Below are 24,879 nucleotides of genomic sequence, written 5' to 3'. Positions count from 1 at the left end.
TTTGAGCAAGTGCTGTGGCAATCACGAAATGGCAAAACAGGATGTTACCACTTAGCATGCACACTGCTTGCTGCCCCCCCCCCCCGTTGCTCCCACTGAAGCCTCACTTTCTGGGGTCACATGGCTCTGGCTTCCAGGTTCTGGTGATATCTTGTGAGAGCCCTGCACGGAGCCTCGCACAACCTTCCTGAGACCCCAGTAAGTAAGGCTCTTGCACAATCTCACCACAGCTGCTTCTCTGGCAGGGGTGCACCTGTGGAGGTGTGCCTTGGATTTCACCTGGCATGCAACGAAATGTAGGCATGTTCAATGTAGGAGAGACTGAGCCAGGTGAAACTGAGCAGGAAAAACAAAAAAGCCTCTGGTGCACTGAGGATTTTGGAGGGGTTATTCACTGAGACCTTTCACAAGCACCATAGGAGAAAATGGCAGGGAACCCTGGGATAGAGATAAGTTTCTTTCACTCTTCCATAGAACCCAGTGGGCTCATGCAATGAAGCTGAATGAGGAAAGACAAAAATAAGGACTTATTCACACATTGCAGAGTTACAGCTATGGAGTTCTCTATGCAAGATGGGTGTTACAATGAATATGATTTCCCAGCTTTTGAAGTACAGAAAACTGAAAAACATCTGTTGCAACTATGCATCCATTCCTGTGGCATAAAATATAAACATATTAGGGCTGCAACTTTAATAAATAGGGAAGATTTATCTATTAAAATATGTTCTGAGCCACTAAAAATGTACTTGGGTTAATAAAATCCAAAACTTTAGTTTGAAAGTTTCCTATATAAAGCTTGCAGGACCAGGAGGTGCTTGGCAGCGGGGTGGAGGGCTCCTGAAATTAAGCATGGTTGTATTACCACCACCACTTTCTGTCCGAAATGTATGTTTTTAAATTAAATTAATCATTGCAACAATTATAATGGTGATAATACTAACAGCCGTCCTAACATTATCATTTTTAAATGGAATAGTTACTATAACAATAAAAATTATAATTGCATCAATAAAAAATTATAATTGCAACAATGAAATTAATCAGCGCAGTAATAACAAAAACAGGCACAGTAATAAACAGATAATGAAATTAACACGAAGAAAAATTAATTAATTAATGTGTGAATAACGGTCTTTTTATTTGGTTTTTGCAAATAAGGACCCATGCAGACACCAGCCCCTCCAGAACCCAGCAGAACAGCCAATGATGGCAGGGACCAAGGGAGATCCTCCAATCGGACAGAGATCTAGACACTTCAACCATTGAAGTAAACCACTGAGAGTACCCCTTGGTCAATCAGAACTGCGGATTCGTTCCGCACCCCCTACCATTGGTCACAGTGCCCCTTTTGCGCCTCCGCCAATCAGCGCCTTTGTTTAGGGTTAACAAGGCGAGCAGGGGCGTGGCTGCCTGTCAATGCCAGCTGACCAATAGGAGCGCGCATCGGATTCCAGCCCCCGCCTTCATTCTCTCTCTCTCTCTCTCTCTCTCTCTCTCTCTGCTACCTTCTCTCCCTTTGGGACGCTGCTCCCTCCCACCCTCCGGCGTCGCGCTTCCTCGCCCTATTCGCTGCCTCGCATTTGCGTCACGGTTTTTCCCCGCCGCATCCTTCCTAACGCCGTCATTTGGCGCGGCTATTGGCTTAACCACCTGCCAGCAACCCCCTCCGCACCTTTCTAGAGTCTGATTGGCTACTCTCCCTACTCTAGAGAGTCCCTTTGCCTCTCCCCGCTCCTTTCATCATGGCCGCACTAGCCCCTCTGATGCGCCTCCCTCCTCTTCTCCCGCCCACAAGCCGACTTAGTCGCCCATAGGCCAGCGACGGTGCCAGTCAGGCCCATCCTCCCTTCCGGCTCGCCTCTGCTTAGCGAGGGTTGGCGGAGACAGGCATCAGTCCGCGAAAGGCCCAATGGGAGCGTCGCATTGCCTGTGAGGCGGCGGCTGGGGGGTCGGTTGGCTGGCCCGGTGTCGGACGCGGCGGCGGCGAGGGGACGCAGGCAGGCAGGCAACAACGGCGGCAGGGGCTGGAGGTGGACGGCAGGGGGGTAACAACAGCGGCGGCGACAGGAGAAAGAGGGGGGGCCTGAGAGAGTGAGGGAGCGGAACCGGAAATAGGTCGGCAGGAGGAAGGGGCGGGGGCAGCAGGCGGTGGCGGCAACGGCAGCGGCGCGCGCGCCTGCCTGGATCCCGGTCGCGAGGAGGAGGCGGCGGAGGAGGATGTGGCGCGCGGAGGGGAAATGGCCGCCGAAAACAAGCCGGAAGGTGAGCTGTGAGGGATGGGAGAGAGGGAACCGAAGCGCCGGCAGGACTGACCCGGCTGGTTTCACTGACTGATGGAGGGGGTGGCGGGCGGGTGGCCGGGAGGGTTGAGGGGACACGCGGCGGTGGCGCGCAGGCGGGAACGCGCGCGCACAGGGGGGGACCCCCCTCGAATTCCGCTCCCGCCCCGCTGCCTCGCGCGCGCTTCCTCCAAAATTCTTCCAAACGAGCCCAACGAGGCGGTGTCTCGGCTCGGCGTCTCGGGTCGGTCTCCCGGCCCGAAAGTTTCGAGGAGCTGCTGCCGCTGCTGAGGGGAGGGGTCGGCGGAGGGGGCAGCCTGGGGGCGGGGAATGGCCGGCCAATGGGAGAGGGGGGGCGAGGAGAGAGGGGGCGCGCGCGCGCGCTCAAACCCCTCCCCCGCCTCTGCTCCTGGCGACCCTCCGGAATAGGATCCCGCCTCTCATTGCCTTGCATGACAAGTGAGGCGAGGTGTGGGGTCGGGTGGGAAGAGAGAGAATCGGGGGGTTTTCCCTAGGCGAACGGGGGTTTGTCCCTGGGGCGATGGTGATGGAGTGGTTGTCCTCCTTGAGCTGCAAGGAGAAAGCTGGAGGGGCGCAAAAAGAGAAGAGTTCGGCGTGGGAACACAAAACGCACATACACACGACTGTGCCTCTTATTTGTTAGGCTGGGGAGTGGGGTAGGAAGAAGCACTTTTAGGCAGAAATCAAAAAGATTTGCCTTTAGGTGCTGAATACCTAAAAGAAAGAAAAGAAACCCCTAGAGGTGACGTCTGCCTGCTCCGTGGAGCGTGTTGGAGTTGGCATGTCCCGGGATTTGGGCTGGCTGGCCAGTTCTGTCAGTGCATTGTGATGACGTGCAAGTGGGGAGGGTTGGGTGGGTTAAGGTCCTGTGTGCTAAGAGAGTGGCTGTCTGGCAGCTGTGACATGCTCATGCACCCCTGTGCACACCAAAGACATAAGCAGCATCTTTCTCTGTGTGAGGATTGCAAGCGGACAAGCCCTGCCTTTGAACACATGGTTCACCTGCCAGGGTTTGCCAGGCAAAGGAGCGACAGAGCCACCTGTTCTCCTTGTCAGTGGAAAGGTCTGTGAAAGTCACTCTTTGCGTACTGTGGAAAGAACACTGGTACTTTTCTCTCCAGTCTCTGGCACTGGAAGGTTGTGATTGCCCTCACTTCCTTTTGTATATATAAGCAGGACATGGGATTGGTGCCTTTTCATGTTGGGATATTGCTGACCCACACAGTAATTGGCCAATGACAAATGCAGGTGAAAGTGGGCATTTACTTGTCATTTTGGGAGATCTGTGCCTGATTGCAGACAAGGACGCAGATACTCTGCTGTATGGTTTTGGTGGGACAGGCCTGCTTACTGAAGGCAGAATAAGGTTTGAGCCATAGTGAGGTCACAGCAGGCGTTGCTATTTGTGCAATTGGAGAGAAGGGATGTCTGACTTCTCCAGATGTAGGGAAAGAGAAGCATAATTGTGCCAGCTCTCATGCTGGGCTGTGGTAAGATGTGGTGGAGTAAGGGGCAGGGGAAAGATATACATCTAGCCTTTTTATGTGGGGATCCAGTTTTCTGTTGTCACTGACAGCACACTAAACATTAAAAAATATAACCCTGTTGATCCTTGGTAGCTAGCATGGGCAGAGAAAAGTGCTGTGGTACGTGCATGATTAATATGTGCGTGAAAAAAACATCAAAGTTGTGGACCAGAGAAAGAGGCAATGTTCTGGGCAGCCAAGGGCATGCCTTAAAAGGTAAGCTGGAGACCAGGCCATCCTTTCTGTTGGTGGAGGTGGGTGGGAAACTGGATAAATTGAGTGTAGGACAGGGCCTTGCATCTCATGGCAGCTGAGGCATTACCATATTGCTCCAAATAGTCTATCCTCTGCTGCTGTTCAAGGAGAAGGTACGGTATTGCTGCTTGGAGGTGCAAGTAGAGGCTACAGCAGTGTCATGCACATAGGTATTTGGCATGCATAAGTAGAGAGGCAGCCTTTTGTACAGAAGAACGAATATGCGTGATTTAAATGTGTGCATGATAGCATTTTCACCCTCATGTATGCTCCACGGGCCATCTCTGGGTAGCACAGGCACACCTGTGTGGATGGACATTCCTCTTCCCCTCTTCATATAGAGAAGTAAATAAATTTGATGGCATTTACCCAACTTTATGCTTAGATTTGTAATTGACCCATATCTGCTTGTTTCCTTATGCTTCCCCCTGTTGCTTCCTCTCTCTGTGTTGTGGCTAGACATGTGAGCCTAGTGGGGCATGGGCTGGCTATTCAACCTTCGGTTTACTACCTCTTCTGCGTCACGCTGTAAGACATCTGAGAGGGGACATGTTTTTAATGGGGTTGATTGACTGCTTTCAATTCATCTTCACCTCTTGGCACCATTTTGTTTCTCCTGTATATACTTTAGTCACAGATGCAATATGGCCTAATTGATGCTGAGCCATAAGAATCTTAATATGCTGCCCTCACCTGTAGGCAGGTGTGTTGGTGCTATCCATTTAGGAACATTGGAAGCTGCCTTCTATTGAATCAGACACTTGATCCATTGAGCTCACTGTTGTCTACACTGACTGCTAGTGGCTCTCCATGGCTGGAGATGCTTGGGATTAAACATGGGACCTTTCACATGCAAAGCAGGTGCTCTATCACTGAGCTATAATTTTTTTTGCCTTGCATTATGGGAAGGGCTGATCCTGCTAGTGTGTGTTCATTATAGGACAGACAACCACAGTAGCCCATGCAAAGTGAAAGCTGTGGCACATGCACCCAACTGTACCAGTGTTTCTTAGGGAAAGGGGCTAGGCATTCCAGGTTTGACTTTTCAAAATGGGGATTGGTTGCCATCTACTACGGAGTAGTACTAGCTCATTAGTAAAGCACATGCTTTGCAGCAGGCATCTCTCGTTAAATAATCTTAAGAAAGAAGGTTTGGGGGAAACTGTCTGCTGGAGACCTTGGAGAGCTCTTGTCAGTTGGAAATGTTGTAGATCATATTGAGCTAGATGAACCAGTGGGCTGTGGCTCAGTGTAGGAACTGCCATTCATAATAATATGCCCACTCAATAAACATACTCAATGTGTGATGTTATCAAACATTCTCCCTCTTTTGTGTGTGTGCATATGCTCTTGTTTAATATTCAGTTCAAGAGACCAGGCAGAACTGGGAGACTCCTATATCTAGTGCCCCTGTCCTGAGCTAATTAATAAGCAGGTAGGTTCTTTCAAACGATCACTCAGAGCTAGTAGAAAGTGGTGGAATTAACCACATGTTACATTCAAATTCTTTTCCAGTAGTGCAGTATTTTGCCTTAGTGGCACAACCTTCCTTCCTTCCTGTTGTTGTTTATTAAATTTGTATACTGGGCTTCAGCTGAAGATCCCAGGGCTGTTCACATGTGTGATGTGTGTAATTTTTTCTTGTGCAAATCAATCAATCTGTTCTAATGCTTCAAATATATAAATGTGCATAACTTGTGACTACATATCTCCTTCAGAAGGAATTGCTCAACACATATCTTCCTTGCATATGTCCTTGTGTGCATGTCCATTAAAATATTTAGGCAATAATCCACGTGCATGCCATTTTCTTGGTGTAGGTTAGAATTATTTTGGTCCCACAAAATATTTGGGATGTCCAGTAAGCAGAGGAGTTTCCCTTGTTTTGCGTCAATGGGTTTAGGGTTTGCTTTGGGGCATGTTGGTGCAGGTGAGATACTGGTGTCAAAGGCCTAATATTCAAAGTAGACTAAAAATGAGAATGAAAAAACAACAACAACAACCTGTGATTGGGATGTGGTATCTGAGTTGCTGCGACTTATTCTCAGGTGGCTCATTTTATGTATTACAAATTAGCATTCAACTTCTTTTTGATCGAGAGCTAAAACTTTCAGCTGCACTAAAAGAAAGTTGGTATGGTGCATGTCCATGCTTTAAACATTACTGCACAATGGGAGTGGTGTAGTAATTGAAATGGTGGCAGTAGTAATCAAGGACTCTAGCCAGGGATAAAATAAGGGATCAAATTGTTTGTTGTTTACAGCATTTTAAAGCAATAAATTTTATATTAAAATCAAATTGATTTTGTTAATGAATTCTCCACAAGTCTTTGAACCTTTTGTGTGATGTACAAAAGTCTTATTGAGATGTCACCTTGGTTTTGGAATTAATTAACGCTTAATAGGTAAAAAAAATATGACTTGTGAGGGGAAGAGGTAAAGCCTGTAACTTTTTCATGAAGTTGCATAAAGAGAATACGGTTTTGAAAATTGGAACATGAGGCTTTTATTGCATAGCCACAAGGGGGTAGTGATGTACTGTCAAAGAAATTTGTAGTGTATTGGCTGATCCCTTTAAGAACGTTTTAAATATACACATTGGGCTAGTATATATGAATGCCAACTCTGTGAGGTATTTAATTTTTTTTTGCAAGTAAAGGTTTTAAAGGGTTAAACATGTCCTGTCTTTATATAGGCTGTGTAATGCTGGATGGTTAAATGTTCTTTTCTATGCTTCTGTAGTACCTGCCAAGGCATCAGTTGCAATCAAAGTTGTTGTTTTGCATATTGCATTTAGAACTTCAAAAGTACTAAGGTGGCATGAGGTGAGGTGGGAAGCTGTGCCCAAACCTTAACCATATGGATATGACAAGTAGGGGGTGTTTTGAGTTTAAAAAGCAAAAAAATAAACCATATATGAATTGTTTTCTTTTTGTTCAAGGCTTTCATTCATTTGCATAACTTTGTCAGAAACATGCAACATCACCTTTATTTGTACAGTGCTAGCAGGGCCGGAAAGCAACTTGAAATCTCTAGATGTAGTCAAGGGGTTTTCAGTAGGTAGTAGTATCAAATGTCACAGACAACTTGCGCCCAGTCAAACTGTTGTGGCTGGGTACTTGGGGCCCTGCATGCTGGAATGGACTTTGGAGGTCTGAGGGAGTGAAATGGCACATGTTCTCTTTCCTTATGGAGATGCTGCTGAAACAGTATAGAATGTGATGTTAATATGTGTTTGCCTTAATAATAGAGAAGGTGAAGAGTCTTTTTTTTTAACATAGTAGGTCAAAGGATGCCATTCAAAATCTTCCACCAGTTTTAGAACTCTTGTGCCTTAAAATACAGTAGGCCTACCTCATATTCAGCTAAACATGTAGTTATACAATGACCCACATCTTTCCCCCCATTCACAAAATCACTGACTTGAGCTCCCAAATTCATGGCTTCTGCACATCCATTTGCTGTGCACTGTGGAAGTTTCGGGATAATCGAGCTTGCGTGGGTGAGTAAATGGAGAGGAAGATGCTGGCTTTGCCTTCTAAGATGCGCATAAGCATTTTCCTCACGTAAGAGGTTGTCTTGATGTCCTGTTTTGGTACAGGCATTACTTGAGGTGAATGAATTTCATGTGGGCTAGTAGTTATAAGCCATAAAGTTGCTTGAATAGTGCTTAAAGTTTCATTCTTGTACATTGTTCACTTCAGGAAGTCTAGTTCTTTTGGGACTGCAACAGCTGTTAGTGTGTTGAGACGATTACCGGTAACCTGCAAGGTCATTTGTTTCTCTGTTGCAGAAGGTCCGCTGTGATCCTTGACTTGCACCCTGTTTAAGCAGGAAGGTTGTCATGTAGTCTTGCCATGCCATGTGATAGTAGTTTTGTCATGTGATAGTCATGCATTGATGTTTAGAAATGTCTCTTCATGTCCCTTCCTCAACTACATTCTTGGTCCTTGTAGATAGTAGATGTGAATGCTGGCATTTAAATTAACATTCAGAAAACTCTTGCTCATCATGAAACTCCCGTGAGCTCTCTGAGATTGCCATATTCCAAACTGCTTGATCCCCACCCAAAAAGCACATTTTACCTTCATTACTTTGTGTTTACTTTGTCTGTAAATTATTACATAATTTTAAAATGGGTTACACTGTCCTTTACAGTAGCTCAGATTGTTCTAGACATCCTGACATTAATTTGTTTTCCACTTAGTAAATATTTATTGTAATTTTAGTGAGCTGGCCTGTGGGTAGCCTTTCTCCCTCTTTCTTTGGGGGGGGGGGCAAAAATTCTTTTTTGCTTTGCTTAATCACATGATACTTAACCTCTGTCAAAAGTATAAAGGGAGCCATTTCTCTCCTTTAATGATTGTACAAAGACAAGTATTTCACTAGTGGTTTATAATTGGAGATGCTGTTCCGGTTAACTTATAAAACTTAATGTTTAATAATCTCTGGACTTAACTGCGTGTGAAATCAAGTGGGCTGACCATTCTCAGGTCTGAGAATCTGACTATTTTGTAAGCCATTGATGCACTCCCTAAGGCACCATGGATGAAGTGGAAAGCGCTGGTGCTAAGAAGGAAGTCATGTTTTTCCATTTGTTTTGAAGGGTGGCTGCCTCTTAACTGGTCTCTGCCACCCACAACAGGGGTAATAAATGACAAGGGAAGGGTGTCATTCTCAGTGGAGGGTTTTAGGGATGTTCTTGTAGTACAAGAGTCTTGCCCCTGTTGTGAGAATGGTTTGCAAATATGGTTTTTAAATCGTTTTCACCCCTTAGTATTTCTGTCTGGAGTGCTGTACTGTATGGCCTGGTGGCTCACTTGGGGTGATGATGTACTTCCTGGGGGCGATAATATTACCAGAACACAAGCATGGAAAAGCAGTTGTCTCCACCAGGGCAGATAATTCAGCATTTAAAACTCATTTCTCAAACTGCCAGCCATATTTCTGGAGTCAAAAAAGTGTGTGTGGATTTTGAAGTGTTAAGTATTCAAGTGAATATTTATAGCAAGGCATAGAATGGGGTTGGAAGGGACCATGAACAGATTAGTTAACAGGTGAATGCAGATAGCTGTGCTAAGTGGATTCTCTATTGTATAGATTTGAAATAGCTTCTTGCTGAGCTGCTTCTTGGTAAAATCGAGCATTTAATTTGAAAAATGAAGACCTTTGTGGAGTGTTAAACTAAGGGAAAATGTAGCCTGTGCCTATAGTTTAGCACTGACAGTTAAAAAACTTAATCTTCAGAGGGCTGGGGATTGGAACGGCATCTGATGTCTCTTGCAGAACATAGACATGTTGTGATCTGGTTTTAAAGAAAAGCATGTTGTTGTTATTATTGTTGTTTGTTTTTTAAAAATCTCCTCTCTGTCCAAAGGTTTTGCTCATGTTGGAGTTTGGACTTTGAAAGGCATTTCCTGTGGCCATCTACTTTGATTCTCTTCCTTGTAAAATGTACTGCATGACGGCGGAGGCTGCTATTGAATAACTGTTCTGGTTTTATTGACCAACCATAGGCTGGGGGCAGCAAATCTTCAACAGAAAGATCTCTGCTGTGGAATTTGCTATTAGTTCAGCTGGAAGCCTTAGCTGCCCCTGAGGTTTTCATACATGACTGGAATGGGAGCAGGGCTTTCAGTGTTTAAGCAACAAATGGCTGTTCTGGAATAGAGTTCACTTTAAAAATGAAATTGTGCCCCCTGTTAAATTCACAGATTTTCATCACTTGTAGAAATATTAAGTAACATCTAACTTTAAACTGATGGCTTCATCTAGAAGTGGACACAGATCAATTTTTGAGTATATTTAGAAATGTTACAAAATTAAAGGTTTAGTAAATAGGGTTGGAAACTTGGATTGGCAACTTTCCCCCAGGTTTTTTTTTAATGGAATGTGACTTTCACTTTGCATTTTGATACCTAGGAAACTGGGAAATACTGTAGTTGATAGTCCAGTCAGGTTTTGTCTTTTGGCTCCAGGCCCCGACAAAGATGCAAGGAAGCTTCTTGGTTCCAAAAGGTCACTGTAGGGAAAAGAACTGGAGAATTTCTGCGATCCATTGATTTATTCCAATATATCATTTTGAAATAACTGCAAGTGTATGGGGTGGGGGTGGGTGGGGTGGAAAGGACAAGTTCTTTGCTAGTGATGATCAGGAATCAAATGGGAATGAAAAGAAGAGGGTATAGGTATACTCTCCTGAGACCAGTATTATTTGGCCTAGTGCAACTGCATTTGGAATATGGGTTACTGTTCTGGTTGCTTCATCTCAAAAATGATAACTGCTCTTTCCCCTTTTTTCAAAGGGCAACCAATGCAAACAAAAGGTTTCAAGCACCTTTACTATGGGTGAAATAATCTGGGGCTTTTTAGTTTAGAAGAAAAATGACTAAAGAATAATGGTTTTTAAAACTATGTAAAATGTAGAGAAAGTGCAGATATATTTTTCTAATACTAGAGCTTTGGGTTATCTAATAACTCAATGGCAGGAGATTCAAAACAGTCACTGGAAAAGCAGTTCACACACACAGGAAGGCATAATAATGGCATGAAATTCAGTTGTGTGAGCCACAAGATGTGGTGATGGCCATGGACTGGGATAGTAGAAAAAGACATGGGGTTAGAGAAATTCTGGAAGATGAAAGATGGTCTTAATGGTTCTTCACAGTGAAATTTTGAATGATATAATCTACCAAAAATGCGTCAAATACCCTGAATTAATTGGCACCTGGTTTCCCATCTTCATTTGATGCTTAAATTTTGAAGCACAATTACGGTGCAATCCTAGACAAGTGTACTTGGACAGAAGCCTCACTGAATTCTTGTGACTTAGTCCAAGCTAAGTATGTATAGGTTTGCAGCCTTAATGTGGTTTCAGTGTTTAAACAAATCCAAAGCTTTCCCTGGAAATTATTTTTATTGCCATTCTTGTAAAGACATGACTATTCAACAGCATGCACTTCCCTTGTATCATTTAAGAAGAAAATAACAAGGCATTTAAACCTATTAATAAGCTAGTTTCAATCTGCCCAAAGACTCACATATTGAATATTTTTCAGGTAAAGTCATCTGAGAAAGTAATTAAAATGTTGAAATTGCCCAAATGCAGTGGCATTCTACAGTATCTACTCATTAGATTAATCATTAAGAAACTATGCATTTTTAGAACTGGGAAAAATTATGTGGAAATAGAAATGGACATTTTCCTGCTCTGCTTCACTGTTTATTCTCTCTTAACTGTTGAATGGAGTCTCCAGGATTGGAACCAATGGGCTTCTGAATACCAGTTGCTGAAGATACATAATATTGTAGTTGATCTTGTGTGTTTGGTGACTTCCTGGAAGCAGGAGGTTGGTTAGCTGGAGGGAAAGCCATTGGGGAATGAGGGTGTTGTCCCTGAGTTTCTCCCCCTCACATCTTCTTTTCAACTTTCTTTTCATGCTATGTGTAGTTATCTTCTTCCTGCTCTTTTCTTGAAATTGACTACTGCTGCTGTTTATATCTTGGTTATGAAGAAGTCTTTCCTAAACATGCTGCCTGGGGCAAGGGAGTTGTAGTCCAAAACATCTATGGGCACCAGCTTGGGGAAGCATTGACAGAGTTTCTTGGTAGGGTGTCTACTACCTTACAATGTAAAAGTTGTAATTTTGGAATATATATATTTTATGCAGTTGTACCTTGGAAGTTGAATGGAGTCGTTCAACTTCCAAAACGTTTGGAATCCAAAGTGCGGCTTCTGATTGGCTGCAGGAAGCTCCTGCAGCCAATTGGGAGCCCCGGAAGCCCCGTTGCACGTTCACATCCCAAAAAACATTTGCAAACCGGAACACTCACTTCTAGGTTTGTGGCGTTTGGGAGCCAAAATGTTTGACTTGCAAGGCGTTTGGGATCCAAGGTACAGAGGTTTTTCTAATCATTGCATACTTCTGGATATTTCAGTACAGGTAACTACTTTTTCTTGTTGCAGTTTTGTTCCTACACTTGTAGATTCTTATCTCTTTCTTCTTCAGCTTTTACAAAAATTATGGAAAAGACAAGTGCCCTGTAAAAGGCGAGAAAACAATTTTGCAGGCTTTGAAAAACGACTGCCTAGAAGCAAACCTAAATGGTACAAATGCAGCTGCTCCAGGGCTTGTACAAAAAAGGCCAGCTAGGCTGCGTGGAGCTGGAAACTGCCCTGGCGTGTATTGCTGCTTTGTTCAGTTTTCAAGCACATGTTGAGCTTGCAGTCTGTCACCCAGATGGCTATTTTTAGCACTACTACTGCCGCTTTCAGAATTTCTCCCTCCCCCCCCCCTTTTCCACTAAACCTTCTTGTTAAATAATATTCTTAGATGTATTTGATCTTACTTGGCGATTTGAGCCTGGCTTCAAACCTGTGCAGTTCATTATATGCATTTCGTCTTCACTCTGCTTTCTCATGCATAAACTGAATGGAACTTAAGAGATAGCAGCTTGAGAATGTACATCATCATCATCATCATCATCATCATCTGGATTTATTACACACCCTTCACCCTGAGATCTCAGGGTTGGTTATGGCAATGCAACATTAGAAGCAGTTGAAACAACTTAAAATCAAAAGAATTTGGTGAGATATATACGTCAAAGGCCGGGGCAAAGAGGTGAATTTTTAGCATACAATAAAACCTATATACTGAAGGTGCAAGATGCACCTTTGTGGGGAGGGAATTCTGCAACTTAGGGGATGCCACAGGGGATGTTCTCTCTTGAGCCACCACCCCTCAAACATTTGTGGGTGGTTCGACTACCCAAGAGGGCCCACACTCTCGAGATGGTCTATATAGGAAAGGAGGTGGCCTATTCAGATATTTGTGGCCTGTAGTGTTTGGTGAAGTATGTCCTCGGTGCTGCTGTGCTCTCTCTCTCCTGCCCCCCCCCGCCTCGTATATATCTACCTAAGTCAGCTGGGAGACGAAAGTGAACAGAGAAGTAGCATAGTTTGAATAGGTAGTAGCAGTTAGCTGCATGAGAGTAATTGCATTGAGGAGTTCTGTCATCACATTATTATGTAGTGAGAACATGATGGGAGTAATCAGCTTGTTTGTGATCCAGAAGAACTGTGTGCAAGGTAAATAAATGACAAGTTGTTCAGTCCAAAATATTACTTTTCCAAGCTTCAGGAGAAATGTCTTGAATTGGATAATCATGCTGCAGTATGTCTCCAATGACATCTTTATTTCCTCTCTCAAAAATACTTGCCTCAACTCTAAAATTGCTTAGAGGCATAATCTAGTGATTCTGCCAAAGAGCAGTAACATCATTAAATACTTTTCACTGTTTGCATTCATATCCTGGCTGTTGAATTTTTAGGGAGTATACCTGCCCATGCAGTGTCTTCCTGCCCACCATCTGATCTTGTGTGGCAGATTGTTTAGTTCTGAAACAGAGGTTCCCTGCAAGCCTCATTCTGGTGGTTCACAGTATGCCCGTATTAAATAATTGTATTGAGTTTTAATTGTATTTTTATTGCTGCTTTTAATTCTTATTGTGTATATTATTGTATTACAATATGTATTCTACGGAAGGTATACAATAAAATACAACATAGGAAATAAAAGAAGCAGTAAAATACACTTGGAAATAATCCAGCACAGTGCATTAAAATTGCTGCAATAGGCAGAAAAATCATTTAAGTAGTCCTCCAATACAATCAGCAATTTTTAAGTGGAGAAAAAAGTTTGAGAACTACTGTTCTAAAACATAACGATTACCTTTTTGTGACCTAATCTTGAGTGTGTTGAAATTACAGGGGCAGGAAAAGACTTGACCTGACACAGCTGTTTGTCAGCGTTGGGAAGAACAGCCAAGCAGTGCAAGCGTGTTGCTTTTGTATAGTTGGAATAGGCTGTACTGCAGGTAGAACAAGACTGCATGTTCTGTGCATTTGTTTTATATTTGTAAACCAGGTAGAAGCCATTTTGGCATATAAGTGGTATATAAATTAATAAATGATATTTTAAAAATGTGTAAATATCTGCAGTCATGGTGGCCAGTATAATGCTCTTAGGGATTTGTTCTTGTGTCCTTGGCTCTTTGTAGGATGGAGAGGTATTTTGAACCCGAATGGAAGGTCTGTTTTATGGGACCTTTTGGTGGAGGATGTACATTGCAAACAGTAAAAATTTCTTTGCACCAAAGCTTTGATGGTTAAAGGCCTACAGTTCCAAATCTGTTGGATCACCAAATATTTAAGAACTGGTAAAAAAAGAGAGGGGTATGTGTATGTGTATATAGAGGAAGGGAGGGAGGCATGATTTGTTTGCTGTTGTATGTTTCAATTTTTTATTGTCTATGTTGCCTCCTTTGGGAGGATGCAGTGCAAGGAATGTGAATGAGGCTATAAAACCACCAAGACTTTATAGAGTGTAATTAATTCAGAATCCTTTATGGACTTTTATTGGTTGGCCTTCTCTCCCTTCCCTCACTTACCTTTTAGACTTTTAAGACTTTTGTACCATGGAGTTTAGATGATTGCTTTGCAGAACTTGGACTGCTGTCCAGTCCAATTTTCCAATTTTTGAGTCCCACTGAGTCCAGTTAGTAATTCCTAAGTTTTGGCTTAGTGTACTACACCCAAGACACTTAAGAACGATGCCTTACCTGAATATGTAGACACTTTGTTATTTTGTTATGGGGAATTTTTTTCTGCTTGAGCTGTATTGATTTTTTTTTTTTAATGACGTGGAGCTCTTGTTCCTAATACTGAATTCAGTTGTGTTCTGCCACTTGCTGCTCCATGTTCTTGCCTCCCTTGCCCCAATTTTTGCATTTGTCCACTGTGCACATGAAATGAATAGTTCAGTGTATAAAGTGTGACAGTTTGGTTCTTAACTCTATTTTACCCTTCCAGTCAATGTGAAGTTTGTATGGTTCAAGAAATGGATAAGAGGCCGTCACCAGTTTGGTCCTTCATGAGGGTTGTTGGCTGTGCAGGACTCTCTTCTCAGAATTCACCAGCTGATCATTGGTTCTTGCTGAGAGCCCTGTTATAAGCTTTGAAGCTCTGACAATCAGCTGATCAGCAGTGCCTGCAACCCCCCTTTTGGCCTAGTGCAACTTCAGTTGCCCACACCTGATGCACATGGCTTTTTCAAATTTACCTTGTGGGTCAGATGAGGAAGTCTGGCTGGCCTAATTAATTCTGCAAGCTGGAGGTTTCCTTCCCCTTCCTGAAGTGATAAAAAAGTTGATAGTTCTTGTAGGGACATGTTCCTCTTGAGGAGGAGAACATTTGAGACTTAATATGCCTGTAATAATAAAGAAATCTCAAGCTTCATCAGAGCCAACTTTCCCTGATCTGGCACCCTCAGATATTGTCAAACTACACCTTCCTTCATCCCATGCTGGCTTGGCGCTTATGGGAGTTGTAGTATGTGAAGGGCACCAGTCTGAGGAAAGGTACAATTGTAGTTTTTTGCCATTACCTCCCACCTGCACTCTTGAAGCTCCATTTTAAAATATTGCCTATTCTCCACCTCTGAAACCCCCAGCTGAGCAATTCACTTAACTTTTTTCTCTTTCCTCCTGTTGTATAAACAGAGTAGGATGTAAATATTATTTATTATCTCACTCTACTGTTGTTTGCACCCAAAGTATGCATCCATACCACCATTAACTACCGTGTTTCTCCTAAAATAAGACACCTTCTTATATTTTTTACCCCCTCAACAAAACACAGTATGGCTTATTTTCAGGGGATGTCTTATTTTAACCGCGTCACGTCAGTACGCTGCATAGCCACGCCTCTCCAGGCTGTTTTAATGGGAGGTGCCGCGTCACTATGGCTTATTTTTGGGGTATGGCTTATTTTCAGGGAACAGCTTATATTTCGCAAATGCATAGAAATCCTGCTATGGCTTATTTTATGGCTATGTCTTATATTAGGAGAAACATGGTACCTACTGATAAAGGTGCTGTGTATAATGACTATATATCCAGACCAAAGGCTCCATATTTTGGTTTGTACTAAACAGTGCCTCCAGTTGCTGAAAGTTGATAAGAATAAAATGAGGCATGATCTTCATGTCTTAACAGTTTCTTTACTCTGGCATCAGAACATTTGTAACCCAACAGTACTTCCTTTTCTCTTCCTTTTTATGTTACATAGATGCTTCAAAGGGGAGCGCTTTGCTTGATGTTCTGTCATGCAAGCTGCAACTTAGTGTGAATTTGAAAGAATGAAAAGACAGTTTAGATCTGAATGCCAGATCTCTGCTTTAAATAAGGAGAATGATAAAATCGAGAGGCTTCATATCTGTAATTTTGGTGTTCACTGTAGACTTAGTTCATCAAGGCAGCATGCATAGTCCTTCCCTCCCCCCTATTTTATCTTCCTAACAACCCTCTGAGGTAGGTTAGGCTTAGAGCTGGTGCCTGGTCCGAGTCACCCAGTGAGCTTTCATGGCTTAAAGAGGATTTCAACTTGGGTCTCCCCAGTTCTAGTCTGACAACCGCTATACCACACTGATCCCTGAGTAAAGCTTCCCTGTTTGTCTTGACCTGACTCTGCTTCGTGCCTGAGCTTAAACATTTTATAGTACCTTTTTGTCGGGTGAAGCTGATAGATGCTTATAATACAAGTCTTTCTTGAGGACTGTATTTTAGACCTGTGTAAGACTGAAAGTAGAAAAACATTTGAAAATGTCAGTAGAGGATAACCTGCTGTGCAATGGGATAAGATGTTATTTCTATGTCAGTCTGCCCCCCTCTTTCCTGCAAATTAAATGCAGCCTATTTGAATAGCCACTTGTTACCTACACCTTATCTTAGGCTTGGATGTGGTATTCTAACGAATCCTCAAATGTGCTCAATGCACACAACTAAGGCTGATAGTAGAAGAATTCATTGCTAGGTTGCATAAATGCAGTACGTTTTCCTTTTTGTTATCCAAACTTCTTTTGCTTTTGCTTTCAGATCTTTGATTATACAAACATACACGCTGAAAAATCTGGAGAGAGGGCCATTTTTATTTTTAACTGGTATAAGCTTTTTTTTCTATAGCACCTTGGACAGTACATGCTGTAGAGTAAACATAGGAATTTAAGTTGAGAAGAACAAACCCTCCTCACAGCTGTGCAGTCTTCCTGTCCATCATGACTTGGGTTTGGTCTCCACGTATCCATGTAGGCCGCCATGTTCCAGCACACTCTAGACACCTGGGAGACTTTGTGGTTTAGCGGCCGTTCAATAGCTATCATGTTGCTTCAGGAGACTATAGCAGTTTGCAATGGCCAGGCCTCTGCCCTTTTGTATGTGAGGATTGGGATGCTTTGGTCATATGGCTCATGTAGTGATCCAGAGCAGGAAAAAATTCTGGTACTATGCTTTCCCATGGAAACGTATTCATTTCTCAAAATGTGTTGTTGACTAAAATGAATCAGTAGCACAGTGGCCTAGGTCACATGTCACTTTAAAGCATAGTTAAAAACAAGTTGTTGCTTAACGAAGGCAAGCAATGTGCTGGTGCATTTATTCCTCCCCTATTCCTGCCTTCGTTGCATCGGGAGGGAAATAAACCAGGAGCTGGCTCAGTGTTACTTGCAAACAAGTGCTCATGATCTGTTTCTCTCAAAACATACCACAAGCAGTAAGCCAAGAGCAAACCTTGGCTAATGAGATTCCAGTTTAATTTTCCAATTCGGATTCTGTTTTTCAAGTAGCCTGTGACTGCTCCAATCATTTGCAGAAGCTTCAAGAGTTGTTGTGGTATTACTGAACCATACATGATCTCTTATACTGACCTGACACTCTCAGCACTATTGAACTTGCCCTTCAACTGTCATACCTGATTTTTGTGTGTGGAGATAGTGAATAGAGAACATTGTTTTGCGTAAGTCTAGAATTGGAAGTTATTTGTTGTACTCTTTCTGGTTTGTGGTCAACCCTACACCAAACCCAGGGCTCAGGCTCTATTGCTGTAACCAAGACTAGTCATGATTAAAACAAACAAAAAAAAATCCCCAAAGGGATTGTAGTTTAAAATTGCCTCTTTAGCTCTCCCTTGTATAGAAGGCATACTGGGGTACTGGGATGTCTTCTGTAGAAGTGGCAGCAGAGATTGGATTTGCTGTTCTGACACTTCATTTAGTACCACTTGGGAACAAAGCTGCTGGCAGCTTGTGTGGTTGGTTTGGAAAGATGTCAGCTCATAAACTTAGTCTCCACTTGTGAGATCAAGGGACTATTATGTCTGTGGTACAAGCTTAGATTTGTAGTGGCTCATTGTCTTGGCTTCCTTATGGTCACAAGTGGTATTTGTAATGTGACAAGTTATGGAGGAGAATTTTCTCTCTCTCACTCACTGTGTGTGTGTGTGTGTGTGAGAGAGAGAGAGAGAGAGAACTTGAACCTTTTGCATCAGAGAGGAGGAATAAGTTCTAAGTCTTGTTTCTGATGTATTGCATTTACTTTTTTCCTCTTTGTAGATGATCATGGAAACAGCAATGGAAGTCATGTAAAAATCTTTTTACCGAAAAAGCTGCTTGAATGTCTACCAAAATGTTCCAGTTTACCAAAAGAGAGGCACCGTTGGAACACTAACGAGGTAGCTACATCCAATTTCTGTGTTTTTCACTGGCTGGATTGTAAATCATAGCACATTGGAATCATAATCCTGTTCAGAAAGGCTCTGCCACCATCAGTGTAAAGCCATTCCTCCTCCCCTGGCAAGAATTGTCAATCAAGTCATTGGAAACTTAGCACGGAGTTTGAATTGTTTGTGTTTTTAAAAACAAAGAGGCAGAATTTGTGGGCTCTGCTGCATGTGGCAGGTGTTGGCATTTGTTTGCATGTCTTGCATTTTGCTTCTCTCCAAGGTATAGTTAAGATCTGTGTGTATCTGATGTAAATGCTCTTACACTTGTCAGGAATTAATGAAGACGTAGCTATGGTGCATCTTTGTCTCAAGTGTTAATTTGATAAAGACAGGAGGAAGATGATAAAACTTCCCAACAGCAGAACTGCTCTTGACCCTGCTTGCACAATAACCTCCTTGCTTTTCAAATTGCTTTAATATAGCATCCTCTTGATGGTATAAAGAATGAAATCTAGCCACGTATGAAACATTTGGTAATGTGCATAAAGGGTTTCAGAAATATTTAGTCTCTGAGGAATGTAGCATTCTCATGTCAGTTTTTAAAAATCAACCCTTTTAAATTCCACGATATAGTGGTCAAGTGTGGTTTGTTATAATGCAGAATATGTGAAGAGATGTGAACTCTATCCAAGCTCTTTTAAGTTCTTTGCTGACTTCTGCAGAAAGTTAAGCACAGGCTTAAATCTCTTCTGATGGAATGGGTGGGTCTTTAAAGAACATAATCTTTGTTTGGATTGTTCCCTGCATATAAAGTATTTCGGTGTAACTTTGGGCTGGACACGGTGTGCAAGCAGTCACACTCTGCAAAGGTTCTACTTGCAGCTTGTAGAAAAGTATAGGTTTGTCAAGAATAAGTGGCTTGTAAGTAGTTGTGAATATATGCAACTAACAATCTGCGAGAGAAATGTATATTTGATGGTTAACTTGCTAGTTGCCAGAGTTGCTTCAATACCTTCATCTGGTAACTTATTTCAGAAGGTTTCATCACAAATTGGGGGCACCATCTAGCTTAAGTTCAATGCTCTTAACATTCCATTTATTTCAGTGGAAAATTTTAAGCATGTGTGCAGTCAATGGGATTTACAGTACTTACCTTTGGCAGGATTGTATCTGTGGTGTAGAACATGCACCTTCACAGGTGGGAAAACGTGTTGATAGCAAAGTTATATTATGCTTGATTTCCCACTCCCTACTTTTGGTAACTTGTTTAGTATTTCATGGATTCTTTTTTAAAGCTTTTTTGTGGTTCCTGAGTTCTGACATCTTAGGTGATAACTTCTGTTGGCTTTGTAGCTTTTCTTGGTTATTTGTCTTGCAGCCATGCACAACTGGACTCCATCTCTGTAATTAGTAAAGCTTTTCCACATAGTACTGTGATGCCGTTTGCAAACCATTTTGAATATAATTAGAAAGTTCTGCAGCTTTTAGCGGATAAGTAAGAAAGAGAAAAGTCAATTCCTTCTAAAGGGAGTATCAAGCCTGTGGGCCAATATCCTTTGGTCTTTCTCAAAAACGTTTTCTCTGATTTTAACCAAATCTCTGGTCTTTTCCATTTCTGCTTTGAAGGATATGAAAATAGCCAAGTGCCATTCATAAAAACCTGTGGGACTGGCTGCCACAGATTAGTTATTCACGATATGTTGATTCCTTAGGCCATAGAACAAATTGCAGTTGTGACCTATGCAGCAACTTGCTTTGTTCTTAGAATAGTGTTGATCACAAGTGCGTGTTCTACTTTGAGTTATTCAGCATAAACAGTTGTATGATCAGGCATGAGATAAATTGTTGACTTTGCAGATGGTGCTCTTGAAGTTGAAGATGCGTCTTTATGGAGAGATTAAAGCAAATGGTTTCAAGTTCTTCAGAGTTGCAGTTTCATTTTTACTGCACTCTTTCTCAAAAAAGGAGCAGTTGCTCCTTTATCTTTGAGAATTCTTGGAGAACAGGTGAGGTCCCTACAGACTGGAGGTGGGCAAATGTTGTTCCCACCTTCAAAAAGGGGGGAAAGGAAGACCCAGGTAACTACCGGCCGGTGAGCTTGACATTGATACAAGGGAAGGTCCTAGTTAATTCAACACTCAGCCTGTGAGCATTTAGTAAAGGATGCTGGGAATACTAAGACCCAGCATGGGTTTCTCAAAAATAAGTCACGCCAGACCAATCTGATTTCCTTTTTTGATGGAATTACAAACTTGGTGGATCAGGGAAATGCTGTGGACATAGTGTATCTTGATTTCAGTAAGGCTTTTGACAAAGTGCCCATTATATTCTTGTGAGGAAGCTGGTAAAATGTGGGTTGAACGAGGCTTCAAGTTGCAAGAAAGAAGATTCCAACTAAACATTCAGAAAAACTTTCTGACAGTAAGAGCTGTTCAGCAGGGAAACAGACTTCCACGAGAGGTGGTGGACTCTCCTTCCTTGGAGGTTTTTAAGAAGAGGTTGGGTGTTCATATGTCATGGATGCTTTAGTTGAGATTCCTGCATTGCAGGGGGTTGGACTAGATTGTGTGGACTAGATCCAACTCGTAAGATTCTATGATTCTATGACCATAGAGCACATTTCCTTATCTGTAAAATACACAGGACAGCTGTAGCAAAGGGTGGTTCAGATCAAGTCCTGGAAGGAAAAGGGAAACTTGAAGGAAGGACAGTCTCAAACCTTCCATTTAGTAAAGTAACATCTGAAGTTGTGGGTGGTGGGAAAGGCATACAGCCTCCTGATGAGGGATTTGCTATTTGTTTGTGGAGATTCACTTAAAGTGTTTGGAAATATGTAGATACACAGTTGCCCAAATGCTGTCTCTTTTAAAATAAAAGTCATGGTGTCCGTTGTTGTCAGAAAAGAAACACTACTTGTTCATTTTTTTCCTTTCAAATTGGAGAAGGTAAATTATCAGAAGTTAGTCTGATAATGTCATTGTTGCTTCACGTGGTTGAGACAGACTAATATACATTTGATGTTTGGGGGGATAAAAGTTAAGGGTTTGTACAGCCATCAGTGCTTAAGTTCGCTACCAATTAACATCTCCAGCAGTATATGATGCATATCAATTTATATGCCTTTTAAAGAATTCCTGTTATACTCAGGCTAATACTGCTTTTATATGGCAGCGCTGCCTCTGGCTTTTTCAGCAAAGGAAGAGGGTGGTCACTCCATTACTTGGGGTTGAAATTGCAAACTACTCATACCACATTCTTGGGATTCCCTAACACTTGTTCATGCTGTGGTGTGATTTTTGTCTGTACATGCAGTCTTTTTCTTGGAGTTGTGATTGGCTTCCATTGTGTGTTTGAGATTGGATTCATTTTTCATTTAATTTGTATGCTGCCTTTAAAAATTGTGCTTAAAGCAACTTGCGATATATGCACATCTCTGGAGAAGATGTTGAAAGGAACCATTCCCATTTGACCATCAAAGCTGTAGTGGTAAACAATGATGTGGGACAGAACTTTATTCTTCCATGGAAAAATTTCCATTGCATAAGTTCATTAAGTAACAATGAATAAGTGTTAATAGCAAATACAATATTAGGCAAACATGGCTGTTTCAAAGCTAAATTTAATGTCTTTGAGGTGATTATCCCTAGTAAGTATGTGAGAGAATATATATATATATATATTTGAAGTCAAATACTTGTGGTGTGTTGGGACAGAAGATTAACTTGGGGCACTTTTTAAGCTTTGTTCACTAAACTAAAGCGGATATGCTAAATGAGATCACCCTAGGGCATCAGAAAAAAATTCTGATGCAAATTACCCCAATCTTCAATAAAATAAAATAAAATCCTGGGAAACCCCTATCACTAATGCCAAGGATTCAGTTTTGTAGCCACCAGCTAGGAGGGGGAAATGAAATGGCCAGACACCTTCACTTTACTAGTTGAAAGTTTCCTTTGCACCAAATTGTATTTGTAGAGGCCCTGCAGCTCTGTGCAAGCACAGGTGTTTGCCAGCTACTGGAGAATGTTTGGGGTTGGGCAGATGGGATGGACTGAAGTTGGAAGTTAGGGTAAGCAAAGTAAGATTTGGAGGAATTTGGATTCTTTGCTTGATTAAAAGACAGAAGTGACTGTTTCACTCATTTTACTGATATCCTTGAGAATTCTTTGAGAACAGGTGAGGTCCCTGCAAACCTGAAGTAGGCAAATGTTGTCCCCATTCAGAAATGGAAAAAGAGAAGACCTAGGTAACTACTGACCTGTCATCTTGACATTAATACCAGGAAAGGTTCTAGAACAGGTCATCAAACAGCTGGTCTGTTAGCACTTAGAAAAACATGCAGTGAATATTAAGAGCCAGCATGGGTTTCTTTAAAATTAAGTCATGCCAGACTAATCTTATTACCTTTTTATTATTTATTTTTGATTTGATTTACTTTTTGACTTACAAGCATGTTGGACCAGTGGAATGCTATGGATGTAGTGTATCTTGATTTCAGTAAGGCTTTTGATAAAGTCTCACACAATATTCTTGCAAAGAAGCTGGTGAACTGTGGGCTAGATGATGTTGCTGTTGGATGGCCATCTGTCATGGATTCTTTAGTTTAGATTCCTGCATTGCAGAGGGTTGGACTGAATGACAAGCTTTGCAGTGATCTCCTAGCCAATATTTATGAAGGGCTATGTCCATAAGCTGGCCTTTATATGGGAAGCCAGCAAGCAAGGTGGATATCGCCCAGCTCTGTTGATTTCAAAGTTGCTTTCCCTGTCCTCACTTGGAATGAGCAGATGCCTATTCCATTCTAGCAGCCTTCATGGTTTGCTCCCTCTAAGTGTTGTATAATGTAATGCCCTTGTGTTAAAAAGATACAGAACGTCAGTGCCAGAAGCTGTCAGTTTAATTGGGTCCCAGCATTATTGTTTTTATTTGCAATGTAGTCCACACATTATTTTATATTGGAAGGAATTACTCTCATGAAGTTACACAGAGCAAACTCTTCCCTGGTGAAGTTTCCGAAATCTCTTTACACAGGGACTTCATGCCTCTTGGCTTCCACAGTGCCTTTCTGTCTTGGCAGAGTTCATTAAATTGACAGAAACTGAGGTTACCTGCTGTTAATCACAGGCGCAGCTGTCTGTTGTGAAGTTTAGAGCTGGAGTTACGGAATGTACTGTAGCAATCTCTGTTCTCCAAGAAACATCAAAGCCACAGACTTATGTGTTTTAGGAATAGGTCGTGTAAGCAGGCACATTTGCACATCTTTAGTTCAGCAGTACAAAAGATGCCTTCCTATCGGTGAGCTGAACACCAAGCCAATTTGTACTGCACATGATAGAAAATGTTTTGGTAAAAATACACAGCTTCAGTATTCTGAGAAACATTTGACTGCAAAGTTCGTTTTCTCCTTTTAGTTTTCTTCATGAGAACACCTTAGTTATGATCTATAAGTCTCTCTGTAGTTTTCCATTGCCCTGTCTTGTAGCAACATTCACACTTGCAGATCTCAGGCTTAATGTCCCCCGGTCTGATATTTTGGTAAATTGTTTGTGCTGGTAATAGGGAGAAAGTTCTTTCCCTTGCTACGACTGTCACCAGAGAAAGGAGTATAGGGGAGGGATGAAGACAAAGCACCTGGCATAGTGTAGAAATCTTGGCGGCGCCCCCCCCCCCCTGAAAAAAAGTGCTTGTGCTTTTCTAGGAATCCAGGCTGATGAAGCCAGTTGCATCTAAATCCAAAGTTACTGTGCCAGTCTTTCCTACCCTGATGACTGTGAATGCCATTCTGCTTTCTAAGCAGCTATGCAGCAGCCACCGTGTGCGAGGAGCCAAGATACTGATAGATCAGGAACCACAGAGGAATTCAGGAGGAGAATTCTGCAGCAATACAGAGAATCACAAGTGAAGGTCAATATCTGCCTACTGCAATTCTTCTGTTTGTGAGCACCTTGCAGCCAGCCTGTCACAGTAGCTTTAGGTATTAATCAGTAGCAACCTTCCTGTTACAGAAAGTAACTGGCAGAGTGGCTTTCTCCCCCTAAGCTATCCTATAAGGTGGGCTGGCTATGAAACATCAGTCCATTTTTTAAAATGGTGCCAATGCTGATATGTTCCATCTGCCCCTCAATGAGTCGGGTAAATAAAATATTTTTCACATAGAAGGGTGGGTGAGTGGAAAGAGAAGCAAGAGGCTGTCATGCTTGACTACTAATCTTAGTGAAACTAATTTGCTATATTCTGTA

General features: G+C 42.2%; 1 protein-coding gene across 4 annotated transcripts in view; it reads left to right on the top strand.

Annotated features, from left to right (window-relative positions):
* The first annotated feature begins 2,056 nt into the window (after positions 1–2,056).
* Positions 2,057–24,879, top strand: part of CAMTA1 (calmodulin binding transcription activator 1) — a 653,161-nt gene continuing 630,338 nt past the window's right edge. For all 4 annotated transcript variants that reach the window (XM_033156533.1, XM_033156534.1, XM_033156531.1 and 1 more), the window contains exons 1-2: positions 2,057–2,265; positions 18,531–18,649. In XM_033156533.1, the coding sequence (XP_033012424.1) occupies positions 2,241–2,265; positions 18,531–18,649 (144 nt within the window). In that variant the 5' untranslated portion in view covers positions 2,057–2,240. The remainder of the gene's footprint in view (positions 2,266–18,530; positions 18,650–24,879) is intronic.

This window comes from Lacerta agilis, chromosome 8 (genome assembly GCF_009819535.1).
Source record: "Lacerta agilis isolate rLacAgi1 chromosome 8, rLacAgi1.pri, whole genome shotgun sequence".
Lineage (NCBI taxonomy): Eukaryota > Metazoa > Chordata > Lepidosauria > Squamata > Lacertidae > Lacerta > Lacerta agilis.
This window is presented reverse-complemented; position numbering and strand designations above follow the sequence as displayed.